General features: G+C 38.2%; 1 protein-coding gene across 5 annotated transcripts in view; it reads left to right on the top strand.

Annotated features, from left to right (window-relative positions):
* The window catches only part of UBE2E3 (ubiquitin conjugating enzyme E2 E3), a 92778-nt gene extending 77008 nt beyond the window's left edge, over positions 1–15770 (top strand). For all 5 annotated transcript variants that reach the window (XM_061433816.1, XM_061433826.1, XM_061433806.1 and 2 more), the window contains exons 4-6: positions 8537–8669; positions 13140–13287; positions 15132–15770. In XM_061433816.1, the coding sequence (XP_061289800.1) occupies positions 8537–8669; positions 13140–13287; positions 15132–15229 (379 nt within the window). In that variant the 3' untranslated portion in view covers positions 15230–15770. The remainder of the gene's footprint in view (positions 1–8536; positions 8670–13139; positions 13288–15131) is intronic.
* Positions 15771–16771: the final 1001 nt, after the last annotated feature.

Genomic DNA, 16771 nt, shown 5'->3' with positions numbered 1-16771 from the left:
CAATTCATCTTTCTTTTTGGTGTTAGCAAATAGTGAGATTTCAGTAAACAAAGTTCCTGTTAATTTTGTCTCTGATTTTGCATAATTCGACTCAGAACTGAAATGGATTTTACTTTCGCTGTATCAGTAAATTACTAAGTAAATGAACCTTTTCTTCCGAAATTAATTCAGGTTTACCCCACTATCTGAAAGTAGAGCGCTCCTAGGAAACCTTTGGTAAGCCTAAATGACGTCAAGTGAAGAAGCAGTTACCTTAGGACATGTCTTGCTCACAATGCACAAAATAAATCAAAATAAAGCACAGATGCCCACCACAGACTTACAGATCAGAGCTACGGAAGCTTGATGCTGAGACTCAGAGTGTAGTTCCTGGGGGAGGCAGCTGTTGGTGCTGCCCTCACTGCTCAGGACGCGCCGCCTCCGTGTTAAATGCAAGTGAAGGCTGTTCGCTATTTTCACCTCTCACCTTTTTTTGCAAAAGCAAAGATCCTCTTAAGGTCTCTTTTGGTTGATGAAAACAGACAGGTCTTTCGTAAGAGCAGGCATAAAGTGGCATAAGAATTGCATAAAGTGAATCTTTAAAAAGTAGGGGATACCTGTATAAAGAAAAAGTTCCTTTTTCACTTTCTTCTTTCCCTTTCTCCTGCCATTAAACATGCTCCAAGATCTCCCTTTCATCTCCGCTTGGGCAGATCGCATAACACTGTAGTCACTTTGAATGATTAAAATACATCTGCTTTTCAGGGCATAAAAAGCCCAGCCCACTGAAAGTTAAAGAGCCTGGTTCACATCTTGCAGCCTCATGGAGCTTATATTCTAGTGGGAGACAGACCAATAAATAGCAAGTGAGAGGAATAGATAAATACATGTTAGAGACTGATGCTATGGAGAAAAATAGAAGGATGAAACGTGTGGAGATTGTGTGTGACATTTTAGATGAGAGCGGCCAAGAAAAGCCTCACTGAGAGGTGGTTTTTGAGTCAACAAAGACCTTAAGAAGGTGGTGGAGCACAAACCATGTGCATATTTGAGGAAGAGTGTTCCAGGCAGAGAGACACTGCTGCAGAGGCCCCAAGGTGGATATGTACATTATATGTTGAAGAAAGAGTTGTATAGCCAGCTGAACAAGGAAAAGAGGAGCAGATAAAAAGGATAGCAGCAAATGATACAGTGCCTTTAGGTCATAGAACTTTAACACAGAACAAGAAGGGAAGCCTTATCAGGGAGGGTTTTGACCACAGTTACGTGAGCTGATTGACTACCGTGGTGGGGTTAGGGTCCCACAGGGAAACAAGGAGGCTACTGGAGTTACCCTGCCAATGGATGCTGGTGTTTTCAGTCAGGGTTGAGGTGATCGGGAGAAGTAGTAGAATTTGAGGTATGTTTTGAAGATAGCATCAGTGGAATTTACAGATGTGGGATAGAGATGAGTGCTGTCAAGGGTGAGGTCTAGGCGTTTGCCCTGAGCATCGGCCAAAGTAGGGAAACTTGTAAGAGGAATCGGGATCAGGGATTCAATTTGGGGCATGTTAAACTTTTCAAAATTATTGGATTCAAAATATTAGATTTCAAAATAAAGACTGTTTAGTAGGCATTTTGATTTATAGCCCTGAAAATCAGTATAGAAATGTAGGCTAGGGATACAAATTGGTGGGTTCAGAGCTTACTGTTGCTATTGGAAGCCATAAAGTAGCAGATCAACAAAAGAGTATATGTAGGTAGAAAGGAGAAGAAGTTTAAGGACTGAGCTCTGGACTGGCAATATTTAGAAGTTAGGGAGATAAGGAATGGCAATAGTGATTGCCATAGTGATAATGGCATTTAGTGATTGAGAAGGAGGGGCCAAGAAAGTTAGGAGGAAAACCAGGAAGGACAGTGAAGCAGAGAAAGCACATCAAGGAGGAAGAAGTGACTAACTGTGTCTATAAGATGAAGATTGAGAAATGAGCAATTAGAGCCATGATGAGGTCACTGGTGACCTTGGGTGAGAGCTGTTCCAGTGGGGTGGTGGTGGTGGTGGTGGTGGGGTAAGAGCCTGTTAGAGGTAACTGAAATGAGAGCTGGAAGCAGTAGAGGAATCAAGGTTAGCTCAAAGATTGAGGAAATGGCATCTTAGTATTCTTGTGGGCATGATTCACCAGAGAGGGAAAAACTGATGATCCAGGATGGAGTATAGAATTGTTGGAGTGTTGTTCTTTTTGGAAAAGAGAGACTAAGAACTAGTGGAAAGGTGTCGTTAGGACCTGTCTTGAGATTGCCAGCATTTAGCACCCCTTTTCTACTCAGTTATGACGCCTCAGTGGCAAGTCAGCTACTAGCCTGTAAAATGTTGTGGTTGAATTAGACTGAAGTCAGTCGTATATCCAGCATGCCCCTGCCACCTACCCTCGACTCCATCTACCTCCCCGCTAACCCACATCTTGGTTAGCAGGTGGCACCTTTGTGAGAAAGGAAGAGGGAAAGGAGGCCCTTATTCCAGATAGGGCAGCCAACAAGGGCTGAGTTTTAGCCCTAACTTACCTTGTGCTGTGCTAAGTTGCTTCAGTCATATCCGACTCTTTGTGACCTCATGGACTGTAGCCCACCAGGCTCCTTTGTCCATGAGGTTCTCAGGGCAATACTGGAGTAGGTTGCCATTTCCTTCTTCAGGGGATCTTCGAAACCCAGGGATCGAACCCACATCTCCTTTAAGTCCTGCGCCTTAGGCTAGGTGTTCTTAGAACACAGCCATGCAAGACAGTGGCTGCTGCTGCTAAGTCCCTTCAGTCATGTCCGACTCTGTGCGACCCCATAGATGGCAGCCCACCAGGCTCCTCTGTGCATGTGATTCTCTAGCCAAGAACACTGGAGTGGGTTGCTGTTTTCTTCTCCACCAATACAGTGGGGAAAACCACATTTCATATCCTGCTGTCATAACCAGAGCCTTAGTGTCTTGTAGCAGAAATAGCCTAACTGAGAATAAAGCAAACTTAAGAACCAGGAATTTGCTGTGGGAGTCCCAGCTCTTCTACCACCTGGAAGAGAGGATTTGAGATGGAAGACTTACTTTCTGTGAATTGGTTTCTTCAAGTGTAAATGGAGGGGTTGAGCTTCAACCAGATCCTTTTCATGCTGAAATTCTGTGAATCACTAAAGTATAGTAATCTCCAGCCATCTCAAGCATAACATAATTCTGCCAAAAACCAAAGAGTATCACTGAGGATATTCATTCAGTTTCTTTGGAGAATAGCTCTCCTTGTATTGCTCCCCAAATATTTGGGAAATTTGACTGAAGATTAAATTACACATAGTAGCACAGAAATTATAAGAAGAAATATATGTATAGCAAAACCATTGAAGTCAATAGAGATTTATTCAGATTTCATCTAAATTCTATCAGAATGTTTTATAGCTATGGGATATATGGAAAGTTATTTAACTCTCTGAACTTTAGTTTCCTCATCTAAAAAATAGTGATATAATAATTGTATGTTTTATAGATTCGTAAGGAGAATTCAGTGAGATGTGTACTAGGTGCTTTGAAAAATGATTGGCTTCTTATGAAGTAAACCTTAGCTGCTGCTTTTATCACTGTCATTATTGTCGTCAGTGTGTGGAGAACTTGTATGGTTTAGAAGCAGCTTAGTAAAGCAGCTACACTGTAAAAGTCTCACACTATAGTTTTATAATGATTACTTTGAGTCATCAAGGGAAAAATTAACTTAGAAAAGGAAATGTCATTGAATCAGGTTAAAATGTCTTCTTTTTATAAACAAAACTGGTACTTCAGATCAGATCAGATCCTATCAGTCGCTCAGTCGTGTCCGACTCTTTGCAACCCCATGAACCGCAGCACGCCAGGCCTCCCTGTCCGTCACCAACTCCCGGGGTTCACTCAGACTCATGTCCATCGAGTCAGTGATGCCATCCAACTATCTCATCCTCTGTCGTCCCGTTCTCCTCCTGCCCCCAATCCCTCCCAGCATCAGAGTCCCCTCCAATGAGTCAACTTTTCTCATGAGGTGGCCAAAGTACTGGAGTTTCAGCCCCAGCATCATTCCTTCCAAAGAAATCCCAGGGCTGATCTCCTTTAGAATGGACTGGTTGGATCTCCTTGCAGTCCAAGGGACTCTCAAGAGTCTTCTCCAACACCACAGTTCAAAAGCATCAATTCTTCGGTGCTCAGCTTTCTTCACAGTCCAACTCTCACATCCATACATGACCACTGGAAAAACCATAGCCTTGACTAGACAGACCTTTGTTGGCAAAGTAATGTCTCTGCCTTTGAATATGCTATCTAGGTTGGTCATAACTTTCCTTCCAAGGAGTAAGCGTCTTTTAATTTCATGGCTGCAGTCACCATCTGTAGTGATATTGGAGCCCCCAAAAATAAAGTCTGACACTGTTTCCCCATCTATTTCCCATGAAGTGATGGGACCAGATACCATGATCTTTGTTTTCTGAATGTTGAGCTTTAAGCCAACTTTCTCACTCTCCTCTTTCACTTTCATCAAGAGGTTTTTAGTTCCTCTTCACTTTCTGCCATAAGTGTGGTGTCATCTGCATATCTGAGGTTATTGATATTTCTCCCAGCAATCTTGATTCCAGCTTGTACTTCTTCCAGCCCAGCGTTTCTCATGATGTACTCTGCATATAAGTTAAATAAGCAGGGTGACAATATACAGCCTTAACATACTCTTTTTCTTATTTGGAACCGGTCTGTTGTTCCATGTCCAGTTGTAACTGTTACTTCCTGACCTGCATATAGGTTTCTCAAGAGGCACGTCAGGTGGTCTGATATTCCCATTTCTTTCAGAATTTTCCTCAGTTTATTGTGATCCATGCAGTGAAGGCGTTGGCATAGTCAGTAAAACAGAAATAGATGTTTGTCTGGAACTCTCTTGCTATTTCGATGATCCAGCGGATGTTGGCAATTTGATCTCTGGTTCCTCTGCCTTTTCTAAAACCAGCTTGAACGTCTGGAAGTCACAGTTCACGTATTGCTGAAGCCTGGCTTGGAGAATTTTGAGCATTACTTTACTAGCGTGTGAGATGAGTGCAGTAGTTTGAGCATTCTTTGGCATTGCCTTTCTTTGGGATTGGAATGAAAACTGACCTTTTCCAGTCCTGTGGCCACTGCTGAGTTTTCCAAATTTGCTGGCATACTGAGTGCAGCACTTTCACAGTATCATCTTCCAGGATTTGAAATAGCTCAACTGAAATTCCATCACCTCCACTAGCTTTGTTCATAGTGATGCTTTCTAAGGCCCACTTGACTTCCCATTCCAGAATGTCTGGCTCTAGGTGAGTGATCACACCATCATGATTATCTTGGTCGTGAGGATCTTTTTTGTACAGTTCTTCAGTGTATTCTTGCCACCTCTTCTTAATATCTTCTCCTTCTGTTAGGTCCATACCATTTCTGTCCTTTATCGAGCCCATCTTTGCATGAAATGTTTCCTTGGTATCTCTAATTTTCTTGAGGAGATCTGTAGTCTTTCCCATTCTATTGTTTTCCTCTATTTCTTTGCATTGATCACTGAGGAAGGGTTACTTTTCTCTCCCTGCTATTCTTTGGAACTCTTCATTCAGATGCTTATATCTTTCCTTTTCTCCTTTGATTTTCACTTCTCTTCTTTTCACAGCTATTTGTAAGGCCTCCCCAGACAGCCATTTTGCTTTTTTGCATTTCTTTTCCATGGGGATGGTCTTGATCCCTGTCTCCTGTACAATGTCACGAATCTCCATCCATAGTTCATCAGGCACTCTTATCTATCAGATCTAGTCCCTTAAATCTATTTCTCACTTCCACTGTATAATCATAAGGGATTTGACTTAGGTCATACCTGAATGGTCTAGTGGTTTTCCCTACTTTCTTCAATTGAAGTCTGAATTTGGCAATAAGGAGCTCATGATCTGAGCCACAGTCAGCTCCTGGTCTTGTTTTTGCTGACTGTATAGAGCTTCTCCATCTTTGGCTGCAAAGAATATAATCACTCTGATTTCGGTGTTGACCATCTGGTGATGTCCATGTTTAGAATCTTCTCTTGTGTTGTTGGAGGAGGGTGTTTGCTATGACCAGTGCATTCTCCTGGCAAAACTCTATTAGTCTTTGCCCTGCTTCATTCTATATTCCAAGGCCAAATTTGCCTGTTACCCCAGGTGTTTCTTGACTTCGTACTTTTGCATTCCAGTCCCCTATAATGAAAAGGACATCTTTTTTGGCCATAAAATAGGCCATAATAGTAAGATTTTATAGTTCATGTATATCTACCTTAAAAATAGGTTTTTGAAACATACTATAAATATTTTGATTGTACCATCACATTTTCTCCACTCTTTCTGTATGAACTGTTTTCAGAGTGATTATTGATAGCATTGCTTGCTTAATATTTACAGTCTATAGTGTATGTTTTTCTGAATTAAGATATGGTCAGATCATTTAATGTATGTTTAAAAGTCCTAATGTCATTGCTTTATCAATGTTGGTTTGCACTTATTTTAAATCAAACATGCGGATTATTTCTAAACTGACAATCACTAAAAGAAGAAAAACATTATATCTACTTTAGGGCAGAAAGTTAAGTTAGTCTATAAGGTTAGAGCAAAACAGAAGTCTGTAAGGTAAATTTGAAAAGTACTGTGAGTTTAGATTTTATTTATCTGTCGTTGTAGTTTATAAATGAAATGATGGTGTTGAACACAGTGTAATGTACTTGGGATTTAGCACCACCTAGCACTCAGACCTTGAGATACATTCGCACTAAAGGGAACCAGGGCTCCTTGAAGAAGTAGCAGATTCCAAGGATGGGAGCCTGGAACATACTGTAATGCTAAAAAGTAAGAAAATGCTTCCCCCAAAATGATGGTGGCCTATGATAAGGATACAAGGGTCATTTTGAAGATGTTCCCGTTGGCCAATTCTGGGATAATTTGAGCATCAAAATAATTAAATGCAGTAAGAATTCTAAATCGTTAGGAAAACAGATAAGAATCCATGCTGCTGCTGCTGCTAAGTCGCTTCAGTCGTGTCTGACTCTGTGCAACCCCATAGCCTGCAGCCCACTAGGCTCCCCGTCCCTGGGATTCTCCAGGCAAGAACACTGGAGTGGGTTGCCATTTCCTTCTCCAATGCATGAAAGTGAAAAGTGAAAGTGAAGTCGCTCAGTCGTGTCCAACTCTTCGTGACCCCATGGAACCTACCAGGCTCCTCCATCCATGGGATTTTCAAGGCAAGAGTACTGGAGTGGGGTGCCATTGCCTTCTCCAAGAATCCATGAGACCTCACCAAAATAATACACATGTTCATACAGATAGGAGAAGAGAGGGTTCAAGCACAGATGTGAAGGAAATGCTGACCTTGGAAAATTATGATTTTATCACTATCATAGTAAAGTTCACTTTAGCCAGGAATCACAAGTCGATGTTAAATCTAGGATAGAAGTGCTGATGAAGAGTGGTATATTTGCACAGTCTTAGGCTTCCCTCCTGTTGGTTCAAGCGGTAAAGAATCCGCCTGCAATACAGGAGACTCGAGTTCGATCCCTGGGTCAGAAAGATTGCCTAGAGGAGAGCATGGCAATCCACTCCACTATTCTTGCTGGGAAAAATCCCATGAACAGAGGAGCCTTGCAGGCTGTGGTCCATGGGGTCACAGAGTCGGACATGCCTGAAGCAACTGAGCACACAGGCTGAGTTTCCAAAGACTGCCTCTTGGTTGCAGTCGCGTAGTACTTGATCTGGATAATGAAAATTACCATCACCAGTGTGCCTCTGGATATGACACCCTGGGAAGAACGCAGCATCACTTACGTTCTCTTCTAGCCAGGAATGTACTGCCTGCATATAATCGCAAGGAAACACCAGACAAGTTCATAGTGATGAGCATTTTATTAAAATAAGAACTGTGTTCTTCAAAAATGCCCAATATTGTCGTAGGCAAAGGAAGGCTGAAAGGCTCTATGTTAAAGGAGACTAAAGACACTGGACATAGATGGTCGATCTCAAGACTGGGATCCTGTATCTGGATGAAAATTGAGGGTTTTTGTAAGGCATAATTGGGTCAGTTGACATTATTTTGCAGATTGTAGGTATTGTACAGATTTTACTTTTATTGAAGTTGTAGCTATATTGCAGTTGTATTAGATTGTTTTAGGAAATGATACTGAAATATTTATTTCAGAATAAATATTCTGAAAGGACTGATACATTGACCTTCTCTCAGATGGCGTAGAAAAAAAGCACTTGTGTGTGTGTGCATGTGTGTGCGTGTAATTTAGAAGGGGGTGGAAAAAGAGAAAAGGAGTTGACTAAAGCAAATGAGCAAAGTGGAATTCTGGATAAAGTTTCTTCGTTCTTGTGATTTTTCTGTAAGTTAGAACTATTTGCAAATGTGTTTATTCACACATCCCTGCACAAGTTGGTTGAGGCTTATTTCTTTTATATTTATCTCGTACTGTTCTAGGTTGCTAATTTACCTTTGATACTTAACTGGTTTAAGATGCTAATATTCATAGATCACAGATACACACATTGATTTTTAATTTCTTTTGAATAGTGCTGGGCCTAAAGGAGATAACATTTATGAATGGAGATCGACTATACTTGGTCCACCGGGTTCTGTATATGAAGGTGGTGTGTTTTTTCTGGATATCACATTTTCATCCGATTATCCATTTAAGCCACCAAAGGTAAGAACCTAGAATTGCATTCTTTAATACTTACTCTTTTCCAGAATCAGTTATCATAAGAGTTAATGTGTGGATGAAGTTACTGTTTTTCATGGATTATGTGGAAACTCTTCTAACCAATGATTTTTAAAATGTGGTGGTAATTGACTTCTGTTTTACAAATAGCTTTGTATACAATCAGTGGAGAGTGTGTTAAATGTAAATAAAGGTATGCCACTTTGCATATCAATAAGCAAATAAATTATGGTATGAGAGAAAATAGCATATGAACCTTACTTAAGAAACCTGTTGGGATAAAAGGTAAATTTGACAGCTTTGGGAAATAAGAGTTAGGTATCTTGAATTTTTTGCTGAATACCCTATCTTTATAGATAAGCAAAAACTAGAAACCTATAACAAAGAAGAGGGAACTAATACTATTTAATATATTTATTTTGTGCCCACTGTAAGTATGATGCATTAATGAGAAAGAGAGAGGCTGAGTGAGAATTATGAGAGAATGAGAGAGGCTAAGTATGAATTATGTGGATAACAGCGAAAAGGGTTCAGTTGTGTCTTGTAATGACTGACAATTATTTTTAAAGTTTTAAACATAGCAGTTACTTGACTAGTTTCTTCTTCTGACTTCTCCCTGTAAAATGGTCAAGCCAGCATTTTTTAACATCAGTATTAAGTGTGAGTCTAATGATGCTGTAGTTAGACTTATAAGCGGAGAAGGCAGTAAGATGTTGTAGAGAAATGTTAAGCCAGCTTTCATGAAATGTTTTTCTTTTCAATGTAGTTCCTTACATTGCTTCCATTATTTAAAGTATGTGTAACGATTTAGAGCCTGTGCTCACATGCCTGCCTGTTATGTGTTTGTGTAAAAATAATTTTTTTTATTCCCTCACTGAATAAGGTAACAACAGTTCCATCTAGTGGTATTTACCTCAAATTGCAGATACCAGGGTTCCTTATCACCTTCAGGTATTTGCTCACAACTATAGCTGTCAGTTTTTGAGAGCTTTCCTAAGTGGTCCCATCAGCATCTAAGATTTTTAACTAATTGTTTTATTTAATGTTCTCCAGTATGTCTAGTATCTCTTGATAATCAGTCAAAGACAGTGACAAAACCCTCATGTTAATAAAACTGAAGATTGTATTCATACTCAGAATGACACATGTTAAATTCCAGCATATCATTAAGTATTTAGTTTGCCTTAAGTCCTTAAGTTTCCTGTATGATACAGGAAAGCAAAACTTTAGCAAAATAGCTCATGACTGTATCTGTAGTAATGCTTATTTCTACTTGCCTCATTTTTCATATTGGAAATTGGTTTTAACATAGTAGAAAAATTAGCAGAAAAAAATTTACAATATTTAGTTTTTTTTTTTTTTGAGATTTAACAGGCAAGTTTTATTATCAAACGTAACAATTCTACAAAAATTCAGTAGTATTGTAGTATTACTGCCTATCTTAAAGTCTTTCAGAGCTCTGGGCAAACAGCATCTTAAGGCAGCCAAGTATAAAGAACTATTTTTATGATCTTAAGTGCCAGTTATCACCAATTTTCACACAACATGGTTTTTCTTATTTTTCCTACTGCAGTTAAATGGACATTACTGGTCAGTGAAGAGGGACTGTTTGGCTTTAGTTTTTATGAAATATTTAGTTTTTATGAAATTGTTTTTATACATGAGGGATAATTTGTTAAAGGAAAACACATTTTTCTTAGCATCTATTAATGAAAATGGCTTTAGTTTTTATGAAATATTTAGTTTTTATGAAATTGTTTTTATACATGAGGGATAATTTGTTAAAGGAAAACACATTTTTCTTAGCATCTATTAATGAAAATAGAAATGGACTATCATGCTGCTGCTAAGTCGCTTCAGTCGTGTCCGACTCTGTGTGACCCCATAGACGGCAGCCCACCGGGCTCCCCTGTCCCTGGGATTCTCCAGGCAAGAACACTGGAGTGGGTTGCCATTTCCATCTCCAATGCATGAAAGTGAAAAGTGAAAGTGAAGTTGCTCAGTGTGTCCGACTCTTCACGTCCCCAGGGTCTGCAGAGGACAGGCTCCTCTGTCCATGGGATTTTCCAGGCAAAAATACTGGAGTGGGGTGCCATTGCCTTCTCCATGGACTATCATAGTTACATATATATGATTTGTCATCATTGTTTTGGTTAATACAGTGTTTATTAACTTAGCACGTTAATTTTTTTGTTAAAGTCTCAATATTTTTATTTTTTAGCCCTTAATGTTGATTCCTTCCTCTTCCCTAAGATATCTTATATAGTGTTTTGAAGCGTTCTTCAGATCTATAGTTGGACAAGTGAAAAAGAATAAAACTTCTGCTGTTATCTTGGTTTAGGTATAATTGCTTCTCTACAGTTCTGCTTATTTTTGAAGTTCAGATAAGGTGTTGTTCTTCTTGAAGAATAATAGAAATTTAATTCTTTTCTGTTCATTGTTTAAAAGCTGAAAGTATTCAAAATTTTAATCATGTTTTGTAAGCTCTCTATTGAGTAGTCAGCTGTCAATGATATGAACATACGTTATTCCCATATTCTAGAGCAGAGCCGGTAGAAATATAATGCAGGCTACATGTGTCATTTTTGATAGAAATAGTGAAATTGACTTTAATAACATTTTACTTAATCCAGCATGTCCAAAAATACTGTCATTTCAATATGTAATCAGTAGAATTATCATGAATGCCCTATTTTACATTCTCTGTCTGGTATTGAGTCTTTGAAATCTAGTGTGTATTTTATACTTTTAGCCCATCTTATTTCTTACCAGCCACATTTTAGGAGTTCTGTGTAACTAGCATGTACTGTGTTAGAACAGTTCTAGAATTATATACAGTAGTTTTTTCTTATCCTCAGAAGCAGAATTCCAAGACCCTCAATGGATGCCTGAAATCACAGATAATACCAGACTCTATATAATGCTGTTTTTTCCCATGCATAAATACCGATAGCAATGTACTATAATAAATGTTACAAGATTGTGGTCCCTCTCAAAATATCTTGAACACATTGAATGCCTTTCCCATTGTAACTAAGCACTTGTGGCTGTAGCTTTTGAGGCTTGAGGTACAACAGCAAAACTAGCACAAGTTCCCCCCGCTCCTCCCCTGCCTTTTTTTTTTTTTTGGAATTTCATGGATAAAAGTCTCATTCTTACCATAGATCTTAGCAACCTCAGAGTAGAATTTGTTTTCCTGCCCTTGTTACATTGAAAACTGTCATCTTTTCACTCAACACAAGAACTTCATGGCTTCTCTTTCCAGATCTGAATTGCCAGCATCACTGCTCTTGAGCTTTGGGGCAATTATGAAGTAAAGTAAGCGTGACTTGAACGCAAGCACTGCAGTACTGCAGCAGTTGAGCTGATAACCAGGATGCTACTTAGTAGCCTGTGACTGGCAGGATTGTGCTGAACACCCAGGCAGGGCAGGACAGTACAAGACTTCATCATGCTACTCAGAACAGCACAGTTTAAAACTTCTAAATTGTTCATTTCTGAACTTTTGCATTTAATGTCTTTGGATCCCAGTTGATCTGAGGGGTCTAAAACTGGAACTGTGGAGGGTAAAAGTGTAGATAAAATGGGTACTACTGTAGTCTTTTCCTCCTCCTTCCCCACTACACCAGTGGTTGCTTTCTTGTTTTTAATTATGCATCCTTATCAGAAATACACATTTGAGGGCTTTACCCATTTTCTTCCCAGACTCCACTTGGGAGATTACCAGTTCCAAGGGTTCGGGAACTCTCTTTTCTATTTTGCAGTTCTAAATTAAGAATTAACCACTGAATTTGTGATTGTTTTGAAATTTGCCACTATTGTTTCTATGAGTTATTCTCTTTTCCACATGTTTCAAGGATATAATGGTTTTCCTTTATTCAGTAGTTTAAGACCTTACTTGTTTTGTTTGACTGTCTTATTCTAACAAGACAGTGAGCCATTTGGGGAAATTAAAGTCTGAGAAATAGAAACACTGGTGATTTCACCAACCTTCTGCAGTACTTTTTGACACATGGCAAAAGATTAGTGATGAGTTGATGGCCTTTTTTTTACTAATGTAACTTTAGTTTTATGTTTAAAAAATTCATCACTACTTTCTCTCACTTTTGGCACCAAAACGTTTCTTTTCTCCCTCATTTCCTATTTTTAAACAGGGGTGTATGTGTACATGCCTGCACATACATATATTGAATTACTGTATCATTTATTTAAACAATTCTGCACCTCGCTTTGTTTTAAAAGCAATGTAGTTCCTGCTATACTGGATAAAAACAAAACTTCCTGCAACTGAATTAAAGAAAATAATTTAATTTTGCTATTACAAAAACTAGTGTTTGATTAGCTCTTCAGTTATATGCTATTTGCTATGATCTGTAACATGTTCCACTTCATTTTTGCTAGTGAGAGTTTTGGTTGGTAATAAAGCTTATCTGTTTTTAATGTCGCTGCCCTTAGGTTACTTTCCGCACCAGAATCTATCACTGCAACATCAATAGTCAGGGAGTCATCTGCCTGGACATCCTTAAAGACAACTGGAGTCCTGCTTTGACTATTTCAAAGGTTTTGCTGTCAATTTGTTCTCTTTTGACAGACTGCAACCCTGGTAAGTAGATTTTTATTAACACATTCAGTGAGGTTCCAAAAATCAGTGCATTTTTCTCAGTTAGCTTAAGGCCTAAGGTGAATTTAAGAAGTAAATGCTATTGGTAGAAAGATCAGCAAAAAACACTTTTTGAGAAGCTTATCAATGCCATTTCAAATAGAATAGACCAAAAGTTTCACAATAACTTCTTTAGTTTGTTAATGGTGTAAGTAAGTGTTAGTCACTCAGTCGTGCCCGACTCTTTGTGACCCCATGGACCGCAGCCCACCAGGTTCCCCTGTCCATGAGACTTTCCAGGCAAGGATACTAGAGTGGGTCGCCATTTCCTTCTCCAGGGGATCTTCCCAACCCAGGGATCGAACCCAGGTCTCCTGCACTGCAGGCAGATTCTTTACCTACTGAGCTACAAGGGAAGCCGTTGTTAATGGCTTACTACCCTGTAATTATTTTCTCCCTGTCATTGATGAACTCCCTATTTTCTGAATTACGGAGTTGTGCAGACCCCTTCTGATGTGAGTGTTTCTGACAGCATCTCCTCTTGCTCCTTCCCTGCTGTCATGTGCTTGCATGCAGTCAGCTGCTCAGCAATGAAGGGCTCCTTGTTCTCCCTTCCATCCTTTTTGGATTATGGTTAGCTTTATTAGATGTGGTAATAGTGGATATTAAAATGATAACTGATGAGAGAGTTAGACTAGATTATGATTATTAAAATTCAGGGATAAAGTCATTAGTGTGTAACTTTTAAGAAATGCTTAACTGCCACACACGATCTTTCATGTGGGTAGCTGACTTGAAAAAGTAATGTATAAGTGTGGGATTTCGCATGTGATATCTTGTAAACAAATAGACTTATTTTTTCCTAAATATTTAATCAACCACCAAAGGCTATTACTGTTATTTTAGACCCAGCAGTTGCATATGTACCATAGAGAGAGAGAGAGAGATAGTATAGGGATATGTAGAAGGATATTCATTGTGGCATCATTTATTAAAGCAAAAGATTGTAAACAACCTTCATGGCCATTAGCAGAGGATGTAGCTTAAAGAGGTAGCTCTGTGTGAATTAATGGAGAAAACTCTCGAAGATACATTAAGCTAAAAAAGCACAGCACTGAAAAATAGGCAAAACAATAATATTCTAAATGCTTATAAATACATATAATGTCTCTGGGTAGAGATGCTATAAATCATTTGCCAGGAAGAGAAACTTCTAAATAGTTGGAGGCAGGAAGGAAGAGAGCTTTTTTACATTTTACTGGCTGTTGATTGATATGCTTCAAATTTTGTACCACATCTACATAGTGGACCTTCTTGAAAAACAAGCTCAAAATAAAATTTACGTCTCAGATTCAGTTTCCCGCTCAGAATATTATTTAAAACAAAATGGCAAGTAAGTTTTCAAATGGAGGTAAGGATGATGATTTAAATCATATTATTATACAGAATAAAAGAAATATTTCATTCTGAAAAGCCTTGCATCATAGGATCTGCATTTGGAAAAATTAATTTTTAAGTATCCATAGGAAGACAAATACTGGCACACTTACTTTTCAGTAAAATGCTAAGGGTGAAAAATAGTTTTTATATATTAAAGATGCACACATTTTTTTAAAAAATCACACATTTTAAAAGCTTTATTATTAACTTTATTTTTAAAGAGGCTTTTCTAATTTGAATATTAAAATATAAAGATGATTATGTTACTTTAAGCATTTTTCTTTTTGAGAAATTAGCCATTATATATCAAGATGCTGCTGAAAAATCAACATTTCAGTTCCAAACTGCTAGAACTGAATCGTTAAGACACTGTATAATATCTTCTAATGTTCTTTCCACTTTTCCAGCGGATCCTCTGGTTGGAAGCATAGCCACTCAGTATTTGACCAACAGAGCAGAACATGACAGGATAGCCAGACAGTGGACCAAGCGATACGCAACATAATTCACATAATTTGTATGCAGTGTGAAGGAGCAGAAGGCATCTTCCCACTGTGCTGCAGATCTTTATAGCCTTTACAATACGGACTTCTGTGTATATGTTATACTGATTCTACTCTCTGCTTTTATCCTTTGGAGACTGGGAGACTCCCCAAAAAGGTAAATGCTATCAAGAGTAGAACTTTGTAGCTGTAGATTAGTTCTGTTTAAAACGCCTACTTGCAAGTCTTGCTTCTTTGGGATATCAAAATGTATTTTGTGATGTACTAAGGATACTGGTCCTGAAGTCTACCAAATATTATAGTGCATTTTAGCCTAATTCATTATCTGTATGAAGTTATAAAAGTAGCCGTAGATGATTAGAAATTATGTCATTTGTATTAAACCCAGATCTATTTCTGAGTATGTGGTTCATGCTGTTGTGAAAAATGTTTTACCTTTTACCTTTGTCAGTTTGTAACGAGAGGATTTCCTTTTACCCTTTGTAGCTCAGAGAGCACCTGATGTATCATCTCAAACACAATAAACATGCTCCTGAAGGCATAGTTTCCTGTCGTAATATTTTAAGTCAGTTTTGTTAGAAGGCGTGTCTGAGATGATTGTTGTTGAAATAAAAATGTGAATATGAAGATTGACTACGAAGGACTAGTACAAATAAATCATTTATTAAATGGAAACCATTTCAAATCTTACAAATGTGTAGAGTTTTTGTCCTCTAAGTCCTAATGAGAGAATACATGAGCTTAAATATACAGAAATACATTTTTAACCATTGGTCTCAAAAACACATAAAGCTCTACTTTGATGATGTGACATCAAAATAACATAAAATCCTGGCTTAAAAGATTTGATATCCAAAATGGTGACTTCTGTCCACCATTGGGCAATATTGTCAAATAACTTTAATCCGGTATCCCTTCTGTGTCTTTCATGCATTTTTTTTTTTTTTTAACTTATCCTGTTCCTGAGTTTTCATGGTGTTTTCTGGTGTATATTATCATACTTATTATGGCACTTGCCAAGCAGAGATAGCTGGTTGAACACAAACTTTCGTCTATCCTGAAGGTAGAATAGTATTCCAGATTAGTGTGCAGATGTAGCATTAATTCTCAGTTGAAAAAATAGAGAATTTTAAGGGTTTACAGGTTATATGGATTTCTTCTTTCTAGTTATAATTATTAAATACTAGATTTCTTACAGGAGTTAATTTACTTTTCAATATTTAGATTGGTCAGCAGAGTATAAATGTTTTCCTCTGGCTGGGATAGTTATTAAGGTAATTCCCTGGTCATGCTGCAGGTTTGTGGAATATGGGGATATGTCTTATCCAGTCCAGAAGTTGGAAATAGAGTACCATCTTAAAATGTGTAGAATGAAACTCTTAGCATAGAAGTACGTTGCTCCAAGATAATAAAGCAAAGCATTTCGAATTGTACATAGCCTTACAAAGAATGATGGACTCCTGCTAGAGTACTTGTCAGTAGAAGTCTTAAACCAGCGTAAAATAAAATCACGCTTTCACTTAACACCCCTACTCTCCAAATAA

The sequence above is a fragment of the Bos javanicus genome, chromosome 2 (genome assembly GCF_032452875.1).
Source record: "Bos javanicus breed banteng chromosome 2, ARS-OSU_banteng_1.0, whole genome shotgun sequence".
Lineage (NCBI taxonomy): Eukaryota > Metazoa > Chordata > Mammalia > Artiodactyla > Bovidae > Bos > Bos javanicus.
This window is presented reverse-complemented; position numbering and strand designations above follow the sequence as displayed.